Source organism: Pipistrellus kuhlii, unplaced genomic scaffold, assembly GCF_014108245.1.
Source record: "Pipistrellus kuhlii isolate mPipKuh1 unplaced genomic scaffold, mPipKuh1.p scaffold_m20_p_94, whole genome shotgun sequence".
NCBI lineage: Eukaryota > Metazoa > Chordata > Mammalia > Chiroptera > Vespertilionidae > Pipistrellus > Pipistrellus kuhlii.
The window spans coordinates 92,254-107,989 of NW_023425600.1; the positions used below are offsets into that span (position 1 = coordinate 92,254).

The 15,736-nt window shown below is 55.8% G+C and overlaps 2 protein-coding genes across 17 annotated transcripts in view; one reads left to right on the forward strand and one right to left on the reverse strand.

Annotated features, from left to right (window-relative positions):
- Nucleotides 1-15,736, forward strand: part of DNAJB6 (DnaJ heat shock protein family (Hsp40) member B6) — a 56,560-nt gene that overhangs the window by 36,997 nt on the left and 3,827 nt on the right. For 14 of the 16 annotated variants that reach the window (XM_045578277.1, XM_045578278.1, XM_045578280.1 and 11 more), the window contains 2 exons: nucleotides 921-991; nucleotides 15,132-15,323. In XM_045578277.1, coding sequence (XP_045434233.1) covers nucleotides 921-991; nucleotides 15,132-15,323 — 263 coding nt within the window. Of the gene's footprint in view, nucleotides 1-920; nucleotides 1,670-15,131; nucleotides 15,324-15,736 lie in introns of those variants that run through there. The other 2 variants (XM_045578287.1, XM_036428871.2) reach the window with 1 other exon arrangement.
- PTPRN2 (protein tyrosine phosphatase receptor type N2) overlaps nucleotides 13,039-15,736 on the reverse strand; it is a 326,344-nt gene continuing 323,646 nt past the window's right edge. The window contains exon 24 of the mRNA XM_045578276.1: nucleotides 13,039-13,051. The gene's annotated coding sequence lies outside the window, so the exon portion shown is untranslated. The remainder of the gene's footprint in view (nucleotides 13,052-15,736) is intronic.

Consider the following 15,736-nt stretch of genomic DNA (forward strand, 5'->3'; position numbering starts at 1 on the left):
TGATTTTTGGGTGCCACCCTCTTGCCCCTGAATGTGAAGCACAAATGTATGTTAAATTTGGCACCTGAGAGTCTTAATATCCGAACTTAACATTTCCTTTTAAATTTTGTTTAATGTTACCTATTAACAGCTCTCTTCATTTAGAGCCTTTTTTAAAAAAAGAAAAAAACAATCTTTTTATTTTTAAATATATTTCTTTATTGATCTCATAGAGAGAGGGAGAGGGAGAGAGAGATAGAAAATAGAAACATCAATGATGAGAGAGAATCATTTATTGGCTGCTTCCTGCACGCCCCCTACTGGGGATTGAGCCTGCAAGTCATGCATGTGCCCTTGGCTGGAATCGAACCTGGGACCCTTCAGTCCGCAAGCCGACGCTCTATCCATTGAGCCAACCGGCTAGGGCTAGAGCCATTTTTAATGTGCAGTGCTGTAATAATAGTGTAATCGGTTTGCTGGCACTGTTAGGATAACAAAGTGGAAAGCACCATTAGTAGTAAAAGCTGTTTGTTTGTTTTTCGCCAATCTGACAACATACGCCCCGGAACAAGATCTCAGTTGCTCCCCGAAACCATGACCTTTGATTCCTTGTGTCCACATGTACCCTGTTTCCCCGAAAATAAGACAGTGTCTTATATTAATTTTTTCTCCCAAAGTTGCGCTAGGTCTTATTTTCAGGGGATGTCTTATCTTTCCATGTGCTAGGTCTTAAATTTTCGGGGAAACACGGTAGGTCATGGTTAGCAGTGTAGTGTTGTCTGTCGGAATCGGTCTGTTTTCACAAAGATGGCCCTTGGTGGCTTCAGCTGGTTCTCAGCCCCAGAGTCTGTGGTTTCATGTGTGTCTGGTTTCCAAATGCATACGTACAAACACATACGTTACTGCAAGAAATAAAGCTTAAAAATGCATTTTTCCTCCAGAATTGTCGAGAACGGTCAAGAAAGAGTAGAAGTTGAAGAAGACGGCCAGTTAAAGTCCTTGACGATAAATGGTAAGGAGCAGCTGCTACGCTTGGATAACAAGTAATTCAACGCATGCATGTAACAGAGATGTTAACTGTAACAAGCACCATTTGAGGACTAACAGGAACATTTTTTTGAAGATTTCAGACGAACTCGACTTTCAGTATAACTGTCCCTAATCTAAAGTATTTATACACAGCTCATCGGAGCCTGTTTGTCAGACTGTTGAGTTATTGTTGGGACCACATGATAGGACCTTTTCTTTTTGGTCTTTGCAATTGTTGTAAATCTCTGTATGCACTTTGCTTTTTATTAAACGTGATCCAGGGCGGCCGTGACTTCATACACTAACACCAGCACGGACCTGCTTTCCATTGTGGTTAAACTGAGCCAAGCAGGGTGGCCTGCTGTGAAGCTCACGTTGCCAGGAAGCGCCCCAGAGTAGTTTCAGTCTTTCCGTGTTGAGTAGTGAAAGGTACTAATGCATCAATGGTAATACATTTCTGGTTTAGTATAAATTGAGGATGTTTTCTAGTTGTGCATGAATGCTGGCAACTTAGTAAGTTTTGACAATTGTTTAAATGTGTAATGTTAAGCTTAGGTTTAAAAAGTAAAGCTGGTAAAATGGGTCTTTGTTATTTGCTTAAAAAAAAAAAAAAGAAAAGAAATGCGATGTGTTTGGTGCATTCTTTCCCAGTGGGGCTGCAGCCTCCTGTGTCTGTGTGATTCTGTGCCTGGGGCTCTGTCGCTTCCTGACTGTCCGTCCTGTGCACTGAGGTGGGTGCCACCAGCACCAAACCTCTGCTCGTTTTCTTCAGGCTTTTTGGACAGTGTGTGCAGATTTCCTGTTTATGTTAAATAATGATTAGCAACTTATTGAACATTTTAATATGGTGACACGCCTACTGGGTTAGGTCTGACGCCAGCTCCATCAAGACTGCCTGGTAACGACACGGAGTGATGCAATGTGTCCAAAGGTGCTGCTTTTGTTTTTCAGTCTGTAAAATCTGTCCCGATCGCCGTACCAGTGTGAGAATGCTCACCTGTCTGAATTTAAATCATGGATTGAGACAGAAGTATGGCGAAAACGAGACCTGGAATAGGTTCTCGGGAGCGTGTCCATCCGGTTGTGCAGGCTCACCCGGGGCGGGATCACAGCCCGTTTATCCCTGGGGTGCGAGGGTCCCTTCTCCGGGTCCTTGTTGGCTGAGTGCCCTGGTTAATAGCCGTTGCCTAGGTCAATGACCTGGGCCATTATTTTTATTTATTTTTAAATATATTTTTTATTTCAGAGAGGAAGGGAGAGAGAAACATCAATGATGACTGAGAATCATTGGTCAGCTGCCTCCTACTGGAGATTGAGGTTGCATCCCAGGTATGTGCCCTTGGCTGGAGTTGAACCTGGGACCCTTCAGTCTGCAAGCTGATACTCGATTCACTGAGTCAAACTGGCTAGAGCCATTGGGCCATTTAAAAAAATAAGGCTGAGGCCTTTTTAGTTGCCTCAACCTAACCTGTCTAGTTGCAGTGGGGAGGGGGGGGTCCCCACCATGATGCTGGCTCATGGCCACAGGTTTTTGTTCTTGCACCCTCTTCCCTCCTACTTCTGTTTGCCCTGAGGAAATGCACCCGCTTCAAACAGCTACAAGTTGGCTGCTGTGCTGGAGATAGGGATCACAGAAGCCCGTTTCCTACACTAGGGCCCCAGCTAGAGGGGTGTTAAGTAAGACTTGGACCGGATGGAAGCCACCCCACTTGGCTGTGCTTTGGGAATAAGCAGGAAGGAAGCTGTTGGGGTAGGAGTTGATAGGGTTTCCCCTTTAGACACTCACTCAGTGAGAATGTGTGTGTCTTGTTACGGAGACCAGGTGAAGTACTTTAGACACTAGGAGCTACAGCCTCTCAAAGTTCAGTGTGAGGACTCCGGGCATCCGAGCTGCAGGAGTGCATGGTCTCAGCCACGCCCCTTGCACACGGAGGTGTGTGCTGCTCCCTCGGAAAGGGCTGCAGTGCCTGGTGTCACTACTGAGTGCCTCCCCAGAAGGCTGGCTTCTCGCTTATGCTGGAAGGATAGTGGTTTCTCTGTTGTGAGAAACTCAGGAAACGCTTGAACCTCAGGGTTTTATGTTTCAGGATTGGGGTTTCAGGGATGAGCCATTTGGTGTCTCATCTCTGAAACCTCAATGCTCGGTCCTGAGGGCGCGGGGAGACGGGAAGAAGGGCTCTGTGGTGGTGGTTCCCCATTTGGGAACATGCTGGGACCTCGGACGGTGTGGGTGCAGCTCCGGCTGGAAACAGTCTGCGCGTCGATGTCACCAGGGGGAGGTTTTATAGCTGGAAAGGCGCATGCTATCCCACGTCCCCCGAGTTTTACCTGGTCAGTAGTACCAGTGCTGGGCACCTCCCCTGCTCCCCAGGAGGCTGATGGCAGCAGTTGCTGTTGGGGGTATGCTCTTGGCTTTCTGTTGGAAAAGGAATCTGCCTTGCCCTGCTCGCTTCTCGTGGAGTTCACTCAGGACCTCCCGTGTCGGGAGGGCAGGGCCGGGCCGGGTGTGAGCGTGCCTCGGAAGCCTCGGCACCTGGTCTACTTACCGATGTCTTTAAAAATGGCCTGTTAGGACGGGTTTGTGCAGGTTTTCTGTGCCATCAGTTTAGTAAGTTCTGTTTCAACCTGACTGTGTCCTGCTGGGGACCCGGATGGGTTTCTGAGTGCTTTATGCTTGTCCTCTGGAGGGTTTCAGGTGCTCCTCTCGTGTTTTCTGTGGTCCCTCTCCAAGCGATATCTGCATTTCTCAGGCCTCTCTATTAACCAATACCTAACTTCAACTCCTTCCTTCCTTCCTTCGTTGCGCTTCTGCCGAGTATCTGCAGCCTTTTGCTCACAAATATGAATTTTAAAAATTGCTTTTGGGTTTGACTTACAAAAGAGTCTCCATTTTGTTGATTTCTAAGTTAGTTGTATTTTTTTATTTTCATTCCAAACTGGGCCCATGAAATGTGGTGTTTGGAATGAGGGGCTCAGGAGCCTAAGTGTTTGCCGCGGCAGTTTCTGCCGGTGTGCCTGCCTTGGTTAGCCACGGCGGCTGCTCTGGGGAACACGAGCCCGCTGGAGCTTTCAGTGTGTCTGTCCTGCCATTTGGGTGGTTCCTGTGCCCTTGCCCCCTGACACTGAGTGAGGACTCCGGGCTTTTCTTCTGAAGGCAGCTTGTCAGGTTCCCCTTAGTGAATACATTGGGTACGGACGGGTTTTAAAGCCAGGGGAAGACCGTAGCCCTTAACATGTCAGAGGGAGATGTGTACCGTGCTCGCCTGCAGGTGTAGCATGACAGCACAGGTGTGAGCTAGCTGTGTTCCCACTGGCTGCACGTGGAGTTTGTGAGCAGCACTCGGGGTGGTGTCCTGGTGGCAGGCAGCAATGTCGAGTGTCGCCTGCAGGGAACAGTCATGGTTTTCTCACTGATTTGTCCTTTTGAAGAGGGTTCATAAGAATGTTGAGGTGAGGAGTGGTCACTGGTTATGAACACAGTGGTGGGCTCCCAGTGTCCAGCAGTGACGGCTAGGGTGATGAGGACAGTCTGTTCCTCGTGGGTCACTTTTTAATTTTTAATTTTTGACAGTATTACAGGTGTTCCCCATTCCCTCCCCCTCCCTGCAGTCCCCCTCCTCCTACCCCTTGCCCCATCCTATGCCTTCACCACACTGTTGTCTGTGTCTTTCGGTTATGCATATATGCATGTAAGTTCTTTCTGGTTCAGTTTATTTTGTTCTTTAGATTCCACATGTGAGTGAGGTCAGGTGATACTTGTCTTTCTCTGACTGGCTTCATTCACTGGAGAGTGAAACTCTCCAGGCCCCTCCATGCTGTCTCACAGGGCGACAGACCCTTCTTTCTCACTGCTGTGCAGTGCTCCATGGTGTGGGTGTCCCACAGCCTCATCCACTCCTCTGCTGATGGGCACTCGTGCTGTTTCCAGATCTCAGCTATTGTACGTTGTGCTGTTGTGAACATAGGGGGCACACATCCTTTCTGAGCGGTGGTTTAGGTTTCTGGGGTCACTGTGCCACATGGCGGTTCCATCTTTAGTTTGTGAGGAATCCACAGTATTCTCAGTGCCTGCGCCAGCCTCACTCCCACCGGCATGCACCAGGGCTTCCGCTCTGCGGGCCACTTTCATCGAAACAGCTACAAGAATTCCTTGGCAGTCTATAGAGGTTTTTTAAAAAATATTTAACAGGCTAATATTTCAAAGAAGCTTGAAGAATTTTAGAAGAAACACTTGTCATGAAAATTTTATGCAGATTCAACAGTGTCTTAGAATAACAAGATTTATGGGTATTGGACACTGTTCTTTCAAGATGTATTTGAATTACGAGACAGCCTCAGGCCTCCTTGAGGACGTGTGCTTCAGACACAGTCCAGTCCCCTTGTTGTGGGCGGCCCGGACTCCCGCGGGGAAGCAGCTGGCAGCCGGGCCAGCAGGTGTCCTGTGGTCGCAGGGCCGCTTGGATATGAACTGCACTTCAGCTCAGTGCTCAGCAGGAACTGGAGTTTTTCTTCCCTTGGTCTGCAACTGTCCACTCCCTTCCTCCTGAGGAACCCTGCTTCCCCTGACGCCCAAGTCTTCCTAAGCAGGAATGAGTGGCCCGAGGTCACAGGAAGGTCCCTGTGGGAAGAGGGTGTGAGATCTAGCCCATCGTGGTCTCAGAGGTTTGCTGAGGGGTCAAGACAGAGCAAGGCCCCAAGCTGAGGGGCCTCAGACGAGTCCAGGGCCAGCCTCTGTGGATGGAGCCCATGGATGCTGGCGTGCCTGCGCTCCTCACACCACCTGCTCCCAGCCTGTGCCGGGACACGCTGGCTCTAGGCGCTCCGGCACTGATACCTTGGTTAGCACCATGGCCCTCAGGTGGAGATGTCACACCAGATTTTTGGACGAGACAGCAGCCATAGAACTGGGACCCAGCCCCGTCAGCCTGCCGCTCCTCATCCCAGAAGGCTGTTGATGGTTGTGCCCACACAGGCCTGTTTCTGGAACACCCTGAGCAGTACCTGTCTGTGCTGGAGGGGGCTGCCATGCTGGCTCGCTCACAACCAGGATTTGTCTGCCTTCCCCCCAATCAGACCATGGCTGCCCTCTGCTCAGACATGGACAAGGAGGCACTCAGGCCTGCGTGCCAATGCCCACGACGGGGCTTAAATGTTTTGTCCTGGGTGCTTTCCAGCAGTGGCACTTGCTGTAAGCCCAGGCACTGGCGGGGAAGCCTGGGCTGCCTCCTGTGGCCCTGGCAGAGGTTTCACTCTTCGTTGCAGGTGTCGAGGGGCCAGGGCAGGAGGGGTTCAGCTGCTGCTTTTGTTGTTAATTCTCATTCGAGGACATTTTTCCATTGATTTTTTTTAGAGCGAGTGGAAGGGAGAGGAGAGAAACATTGATGTGAGAGAGACAAGAATGAGTTGCCTTCCCAACTAGGGCCAGGAATTGAGCCTGCAACTGAGGTATGTATGTGCCCTTGATAGAAATTGAACCTGGGAACCTCAGTTCACGGACTGGAGCTCTACCTACTGAGCTAACCTGGCCAGAGCTCATCTTTTTTTTTTTTTTTTTTTTAATAAATCTTTATTGTTCATGTTATTACAAATGTTCCTCTTCCCCCCCCCCATTGCTCTCCTCCACCAAGTTCCCACCCCACCTTCTGCTCTTTCCCCACCCCCCCATTGTCCTCATCTATAGGTGCACAGTTTATGTTCTCTCTTCCCACATCCCCTCTCCCCTTTTCCCCAAGAATCGTCAGTTCACTCCCCTTCCATACCTCTGATTCTATTATATTCACCAGTTAATATTGTTCATCAGATTTTTCTTAATTTCCTTGGTTTTTAGATTCACTTGTTACGTATTAGTTGTTCATAATTTTTATCTTTATTTACTTTCTCTTCTGAAAGAACCCCCTTCAGCAATTCATATAATTCTGGTTTGATGGTGATGAATTCCTTTAGCTTTTTTTTTATTATTAGTGAAGCTCTTTATCTGGCCTTCCATTCTGAGTGATAGCTTTGCTGGATAGATTATCTTTGGCTGTAGGTTCTTACTATTTCATCACCTAGAATATTTCTTGTCATTCCCATCTGGCCTGCATGGTTTCTATTGAGAAATCAGCTGACAATCGTATAGGTGCTCCTTTATAGATAACTACCTACTTTGTTCTTACTGCTTTTAATATTCTCTCTTTGTCTTTTGCTCTTGGCATTTTAATTATGGTTTGTCTTTGGATTCCTTTTGTTTGGAGTTCTGTGTGCTTCCTGGACTTGTAAGTCTAATTCTTTCACCAGGTAGGGGAAGTTTTCTGTCACTATTTCTTTCAGTATGTTTTCGATATCTTGCTCTCTCTCATCTTCTGGGACCCCCATAATTCTGATGTCGGTTCGCTTGAAGTTGTCCCAGAGGTTTCTTACATTATCTTCAATTTTCTGGATTCTCTTGCCTTCTTGCTTCTGCGGAGGAGTGTCTTCTGGCTCTTTATGTTCCAAATCTTTGACTTGATTCTTGCGATCTTCCATTCTGTTTTTAGGACTCTGTAATATTTTTATTTCAGACAATGTATTCTTTGTTTCTTGTTGATCCCTTATTATTTCTTGTTGATCCCTTATTATACATCTAGTTGATCCCTTTTCATATCCTCATAGGTCTCGTTTATTTTATCGGCCTTTTCTAGGAGATTCTTGAACAATCTTGTAAGTGTGGTTTTGAACTCTACATCCATTCACTTTTTGTCCTTCATTTCTTTCATTTGTGATCTATTTCGTTGTCTCGGCATTTTCGCAGCTTCCCTGATGGGGCGGAGTTTCAGGGTGGAGCCTACAGCTTTGGCTTCCGTCAGCCCCCCTATGCGGCTCCTGAGTCTCAGTGTTCCTTAGGGTCCTTCAGTGCTCGCTGCAAGCACCTCTGAGAGAAAGGTGCCCTCAATTCTCGCCTGCTACCAAACAGTCTAGGCTTTCCCCCAATGATCCTGGAATTGGGGTTCAGTTCAATTGGAAGTGGGATTGGAGGTGGCGTTCAGAGCAGTCTGGAGCCCCCGTCTCCTTCCCACCAGGTCCATCCCGCGGCACAGCCAACTGTCCCTTCTCTGCGCACAATGTGCACGCCTCCGGGACCTCCTTTCGCCTCTCTCCTGGGTTTCTGCCTTACAGCCCAGCTCCCTCTGTATGAGCCTGGGTCCCCAGGGTCTGGCTTAGAACTGCAGTTCAGAGCAGTCGGAGCTGGGGCCCAGCACAGTCTAGTCAACAGTCTGTCCTCTGCGCGCATTGTGCGTGCCTCCGGGGGCTCTGCCTTTTGCCGCTCCCCTGGGATTCCGCCTCACAGCCCCGGCTCCCTGGCCTAGAACTGGGGTTCAGCACAGTCGGAGCTCTTATCTCCTTCCCGCTAAGGCACGCCAGCCAGGCACTCAGCCTCCCTCCTCTCTGACTCCGTCCTCCGCGCGCCGGAGGCTCTTACAGCTCCTCCGCACTTCCTTCTGGCTTTCTCCTTGCTTCTCGTTGTAGAATTTCCAGTCAGTCGACTTTCCTGTAGTTCTGGGTAATGTCCATTTTATATTTTAGTTGTATGTTATTGAAATTTTGTGTGGCTGCGGCTAGGTGTTTACCTGTGCAGCCATCTTGGATTCTCCCAGAGCTCATCTTTGTTCTTCGTCTACACCCTCCATGTCCCTCCTGACCTGCCCCAGCACCACTACCCTCTCCAGGACCTGGTGCCGCTCTGCTTTGTCTCCCTTCCTGCACCTCATGGCAATGGCCTCCAGTTGTCCGAGAACCGGTGCTTCCATTCCTTTGTCAGGAGCTGTTGGTGAGAGTCGTGGTGGCTGTGGCATCTGCCTTCACTTTCGACCACTCTGCTTTGACTTTCTGTCATATCACCACGTCGTGTATCCACAGTCTGGTTGCCCTCCTGTTAAAATGGCTCCGCCTCCCCTGGCTTGTGAGACATGTTAGAATTGGTCTCATGCCTTCGTCTTCATTTCACTGTGTCCAAGTCACATCACGGTCTGTGCTGTGTTGGTCCCTGGCAGCGCGTGCTGACCACCTGCCCGGCTTCGTGTCCTCTGTGTCCTCTGGCCGCCAGCCACGCGGAGCCCGCGGTCGGGGCCGCTGGGCTCTGCGCGGGGCACCGCAGGCCATGCGAAGGCGTTGCTCCCGGGACCCGGGTGGCGCTCGTGAACGCATGCGCTTTTGGACACTGAGCAGTCAGTGCTGGTGGTACTCGGTCTGACTCCTTCGCCCAAAGTACAGAACCATCCACACCAAGGATTGCACTTATTTGGGAAATGGCTTTATTTTTGGAAGTTTGTTTTCACTTGCATGCTATCAGCCGGCTCCACACTGCGCCCCTTGGGGGGAGAAGGAGCCGTGTGCAGTGGCCGAGCGCGTGTGACAGCTGCTGGAACATTCCTTTCGTGTTTTCTCGGTGACTTTCGTGCCCTGGCCTGGCCACGGCAGATCGCATGTTTACTTTTAAATTTAGCTGGGTGCCGGGGGCAGGCTGTTTCCTGGTACATTTAGTTTTCTGGTGGAAAGGCTGCTGGGACAGTCGTCGCCGTCGGCACTGTCACAGGTTTTGATTGTGGTTCTGCACGGGAAAAGGCTCAGAAATCACACCAAGCACATTCCGGGCGGGGTGTGGAAGTAGGCATGGCTCTTTCTCTAAGCGGTGCCTTGTAGTACAGCTCGCTAGCCTCACACTTAAATCGGTGGGAAGTTTCATGGATTCAGTCGCCCGTGGGACAGTGTGTGGACAGTTGGGAAAAGGCTCCTAGGAGCCCGAGCTGGTCGGCTCGCGGACAGCGGGGCGGCGGCTGTGGCAGCCACCAGGCTCTGAGAGGCCCGTGTGCACCGAGCCCGTTTCTTGGCGCAGAGTCAGAAGCCCGCCCAGCCTCTCCCCGGGTGGGGCCTGGAGGGAAGGGCAGTTTTTTGCAAGAACATTGGAATATGGTGCATTTATAACAGTTTTCAAAGTCCTTGTGCTTTTTTGTTATTGTTAGTCCTCACTCAAGGACATGTTCCCCTCACGGAGGGAGGGAGGGAGGGAGGGAGGGAGGGAGGGAGGGAGGGAGGGAGGACACTGTTGGCTGCCTCTCGGATGCGCCCTGGCTGGGGCCAGGATTGAATTGAACCTGCCACCCAGGTGTGTGCCCTGGTCCAGGAAAGGAACCATGACCCTTCGGTGTAGGGCAGGCTCTAAGCACCGCCGCACCACCAGGCCCTGCCCTGCGCTGGCATAAGAACTGCGGTCCTTGGAAATGACGGCAGAGACAGGCCGAGGCCCCAGGCTTTACTCCCATACTGCCCCGAGGGGAGCAGCAGGCGCCGGGCATTCTGCATCCCTTCTCGACGCCTAGTCCGTGTCTCCTTCCTGGACTTCAAGTCAGATGACAAGGTGGTTAATTTTCAATGGTGCAGTGTGCACTGGCTCGGGTACCTTTCCCCTCCCCCTCCCCTTTCCCCTCCCTCCTTTCCCCTTCTCCCTTTCCCCTCCCCTCCCCATCCCCTCCCCCTTTCCCCTTTCCCTCCCTCCTTCCCCTCCCCCTCCCCCCTTTCCCCTCCCCTCCCCCTCCCCCTCCCCCTCTCCCTCCCCCTTCCCCTCCCTCCTTCGCCTTCCCCTTTCCCCTCCCCTTTTCCCTTCCCCCTTCCCCCCCTCCTTTGCCTCCCCCTTTTCCCACCCCCTCTCTCCCCTTTCCCCTCCTCTTTCCCCCTCCCCCCTCTTCCCCCTCCCCCCTCCCCTCCCTTTCCCCTCTCCCACTCGCCTCCGTGAGCTGTGAGCTGTTCCCCATGCTCCCCAGCGCACAGTGGCTCAGACTCCCCCTCCGTCCCTGTGAGCTGACCACGGCGTGCACTGGCTCAGTGCCCATCCCGTCCCTGTGAACGGACAGGGCACACTGGCTCGGGCTCACACACACACACACCCCCCCCCGCCCCCCAGTGTGTACTGGTTCCGGCACCCTGAGAGCCCGGGGGGGGGGGGGGGGGTGCGGGCACAGTGTAGCCACAGACCTGGCTTACATCCTCCTGGGTGGTTTTGGGCTGGGAGCCCACTGCCGGGCACGCCCCCGCTTTGCCGCGTGCACCATGTCCCTGTCCACTGCATTTCACTTGGAAGACAGGCTGTAAGGTGGGTAGCGAGGAGCTTCTCGTGAGAAGATGCCCTTGGATGGTCTGGGTTCCCGGGGCCGTGTGCCCTGGTGAGAGCTGCCCCCGCTCTGCAGTGGGGCTGGCTCCCTGCCGAGGGCCGGTCCCCGGGCTGCAGGTTGGATCTCAGGCCCTCATTGGAGTGCCTGCAGGAGACAACCAGTGGTCTCCTGTTGATGCTTTCCTCCCTCCCCTCAACTCATAAAACCCAGTGAGAACAGCTGTCCTCGGGAGGGCTAACAGTGTTTCATGGAGGCAGAGGGTGGCCGGGCTAGTGGGCGTGGCAGTGGGCTGTGGGCGGGCTGTATCCCCCAGCCCCGCTGCTGGTGAACCGGCTTCGCGCGAGTTTCTTTTCGGGCCGGCTGCCCGGGGAGCCTCCTGTCTCCTGCAGTGCCCACAGCCGTGGTGCGGGTAACGCGTTTGTGTATAGGTGCCCCTGTCATACGTGGTGTGAGTGCTCACAGCTCGGAGTCGGCTCCTGCCCTGGTGCAGGCCTGGTCCTCACTGTGCTCTGAGTCAGGACCCCCTCCACCTCTGGCCTGCGCTGCTGTCACTCACCCAGGGGGTCAGCATGTTGTTGAAAAGTAGGTTGCATCCTCCATCGATGGGGTTTGCTGCCTGCGGGCTGGAGGGGGCAAAGGGCGGTTCCAGCTTAGCCCTGTGCTTGAAGCTTTCGTCATGCCACCCGCACCCTGCAAGCTTACCTGTCAGATGGCAGCTCCTGGGCCCCTTGTGGTTTTGGGGCGTCCCCATCACAAGAAGACAGGCTGTGTCCTCGGAACCGAAGCAGAAACCTGCCTCCACGTGGAGCAGATTCCGTTGACCCTTCAAGCCTGGAGGGTGAGGAGCACACAGGCGAGGGCCATGGGGGCGGGAGGCCACGAGGGCTGTGCTTGAAGGGTGGCGGGTGGGGATTCCGCAAAACGTGACAGAGCTCAGTGTGTGGTCCGAGGAGGATGTCCAGCCCCCCCCCACACACACACACACTGCCACTGAGGCGTGGCCATGGAGGCTTGTGTTCCCTGTTGTCCTTGCTGTGCAGGAACTATCCCCCTGCCTCCGTTCCCCGTGTAGCGTCCAGCAGCCCAGCACCTCCTTACGGGGTGGGAGTGGGCAGGACTCCGCCCTGTGCTGGCCCCCAGCCCCTGGGGCCGGAAGGGGAGCAGCCTGCTCTGGCCACTCCTGCTCTCGAAGGCCTGAGGGGCTGTGGTCACAGTGGAGAGTCCCTGGCCTGGGTGAGGACACGGCGCCGTGAGGACGGAGACGGTCCCCTTCCCTGGTGCCCCTGGCGCTGTCAGGTTTATCCTGTTAGAAAAAATTTCTTTACTGACTGCAGAGAGGAAGGGAGAGAGAAAGATAACGAGTCATCGGTCGCTCGCTGCCCCTGCATGCCCTCCGCTGGGGCCCAGCCCGCCGCCTAGCACGTGCCCTGGCTGAACGGGACGGTGACTTCTGGCATCGTAGGTAGGAGTGGGCAGGGGATGTACAACCACCGAGCCATGCGGCCAAGGCAGGCTTATCCCTTCCTCAGACTCACATGGAGTGAGTGTCGCCTACAGCTCAGGGTCGCTCTGCGGGGGCCTGGGGGCGTGCACACGCGATGAAGGGGTTCGGGGTCCTGTGGCCTCGAGTAGCGGCCAATGAAAGCTTCTGGGTGAGCAGAGGAACTAGTCTTCATGACTCTCCACCGTTACTTCCCGTCCTCAAGTGGTTTTTCCTGGGGCTTTGGGGCCCTGCTCCAGGCCCTGGACCCCAGAGCAGGGCGGGAGGCGGGCACCGAGAGGTCACGTGTCTTCAGGCTGACCATGCAGGTAAGTCCGTCCGGGACTCGCAGAGACTGGGCTCAGTGGTGTGTCCCCCATTTCTGTGGCTCACGTGGAACCGGGCCCCCAGGCCCAGCTTAGCCCGGCCGCCGGCGCCGCTGATCACAGGACATGCAGTAGCACTGCGCAGCGGGCAGAGCCCGGGTGCAGGGGCAGGCACTCTGCACGTTCCATCTGAAGGCTGCCAGGAAGGGTGGTGTGCACATCCCCCCCCCCCCCCCCCCCCGCAGTGTCCCACCCTGCCCAGGCTGGGCTCCTGGGAACGTGGAGAGGGGTCTGGTGTTTCTCTGCATTTGGGTGTTCTCAGAACGTCACGTGGAACATTTGAGTGACTTTTCCGGACCGCAGACACATAGCAGGTGGTCCCTGAGCAAGGGGACAGGTAGTGTCACCTCTGACCCAGCGGGTGTGTGTCATCCAGGGAGGGCCTGGCTGGTGCACAGCTGCCCCCGGGCTCCCACCAGGTGATGGATCTGAGGGGCCCGGGGGCACGCATCTTGGCCCTGCCAAGTCCCGCCACGTGCTGCCCGGCCAGCCCAGCCCGGCTGCCGTGCTGCTTGTGCAGGACACGGTGATGAGCGTCCGTGGACGTGGGTTTCCGCCGTGGGTGTGCGCCAATGCCACCGCTTCCTTCCTTCCCGTTTCGGGGCTGCAGGGTGGACTGGGCCCGGAGTCCCCCTGAGGAGCGGGACCCTGCTGGCGAGGTAAGTGGGACTGTGGATACACTCTGGGGTCTGCCAATCCCCCCCCCCCCAACCCCGCACCATACAGCTCAGGCTCAGCCGCACGGGGCAGACTCAGGCCTGACACTGCCACCCTGGTGGGCAGCGACTCTTGTGACAGTGGGGGTGACCTGGCGTGAGGGCCTCAGGCGGCAGGGGGTCCTGACCCTCTGCTGCCACACGTGGGGCACCCGCTGTCTGTCCCCAGGACGTGACCTGGGTCAGGGTTCGTGTAAGTTTCTCCTGGTGTCTGCCTGCCTTGGACGCCACAGTGATGGGCCCTGAGCACAGGACACAGCCACCAGGCCTCTGTCTTCGCTCAGGCGAGGCTGGCGGCGCCGCTCCCAGGGCTGGTCCAAGCGCTGCCGTGTGATGCCAGGAGCTCAGCGCCTTATATTCTGGGGCCTGGGCAGTTGGTGCTGCTTGCCTGCCTAGGGAGCAGCTCGGCGGGCGGGCGGGTCCTCGAGGGAAGGGCTGTCGGACGCCAGCCAACACCAGTTCACCCGCAGGGGGATCTGATGGGGGTGGGGGGCGCTGTGAGTTCTGGTGTGACGTCGGGGAAACGGGTGGGGGTGTGATGGGTACAGGGTGAGGCCTGGCACCAAGGGCATATCCCACGAGCTGGACCCCAGCTGTAAAGCCCATGTGCGTGTTGGTGGCAGCTATGCTCAGGTCTGTGCAGGTCGGAGGTTTAATAAAACGGAACTGGATACAGTTTGGAAATCCTCTGAAATGCAAACCCAGAAGACAGGCCACTGAGAGCCCAGCGTTTCCCAGCAAGCTGCCTGGTGTGCCTGGGTCCCGCGGACAGGCTCCTGTGAGGATGGAGCCGTCCTCCCAGCTCAGACCCAAGGACTGGCCTCCAGGCTCCCACACTGCCTGGAGCTCAGGTGCCGGCCCCCAGCACGAGGTCAGCAGCTCCAGCTGCCCAGGCCGCGGGCCTCAGGCCCCAGCTGTGTCCTAGCACCGTGCACGGACCTGGAGCCACAGCTGGTACCGGCACGGCGTGGGGCAAGGACAGCCGCCAGGGCATCCTGCCTCGGGAAGCATGACTATCAAAAGCTGCCGAGAGGGTGAACTTGCAGTCTGCCTGCTGCCAGGGCTCCTGGCCTCCGAGGCGGCGCGGCCCTCGAGGGGAAGACCAGAGGCGCGCGGCTCGGCCGGGGGACTCCCGGGAGGGGCGGGCGTCCGGCTGGCTGACGCCAGTGCCGTGGTGGGACGGACCGGCCTCCGGTGCCGCCATGGTGACAGCGCTGGGCGGGCAGGGCCTGGTGCAGGTTCTAGAGTCGGTGAGTCGGAGGCGGGTCCAGCCGGGGCCCCGAGTGCCCTGGGCCTGCGGGCAGGCGGCGCTCACGGCCGTTCCCTCGGACGTGCAGCCCCTGCACCCGAGGAGGCGGGCAGCGTCCTGCTCCAGAGCGAGGGCCACCTGCTCACGCCGCCCTGTCTGTCCTTGCAGGTGTGGCCGACGAGGACGCCTTCCGGGAGGCCTGCCGGCTCCGAGGCCAGCACGCGCTGCCGGAGCAGCCCGCCGGCACCAGCGCCCGCCCCCTGCGGCCCCCCAGGCCCGCCCCGCCGCCCAAGCACGAGGAGGACGACGAGCCGGGCCGCCAGCGGGCCGCCAGCCACTGGGAGCCCTCCACCTCAGCAGGTGTGCGGAGGGAAACTGAGGCAGAGCGCCCCCCCAGGGACGTGCCCCGTCCTGCCCAAGGCCAGCGAGGACAGAAATCACTGCTGTGCTGTGTCCTCACCTGATGGGCAGGATGGGCAGGTGCGGCCGGTCAGCTGACCTTGCAGGTAGGGGAGGCGCCTCTCGGAGACCCCACGATTAAAACGGGGTGCCACCTTCTGTATGAAGTGTGTTGTCTTGGCACGGGTGCAGGTGCCACCCTCCGTGCTCCTTTTGGGACGGGCCCCCCAGGCAGCCCCTTCCCCGGCCAAGCAGCGCAGGCCGCCGGGCTCTGCTTCCTGCGGGCTCTGCTTCCTGCGGGCTGGTGGCCTTGACGGCCTCCCCCTGCTGCCTGCCTCAGGTTCTCGGGGGCCTGCTCCAGGTCCAGGGGCTGT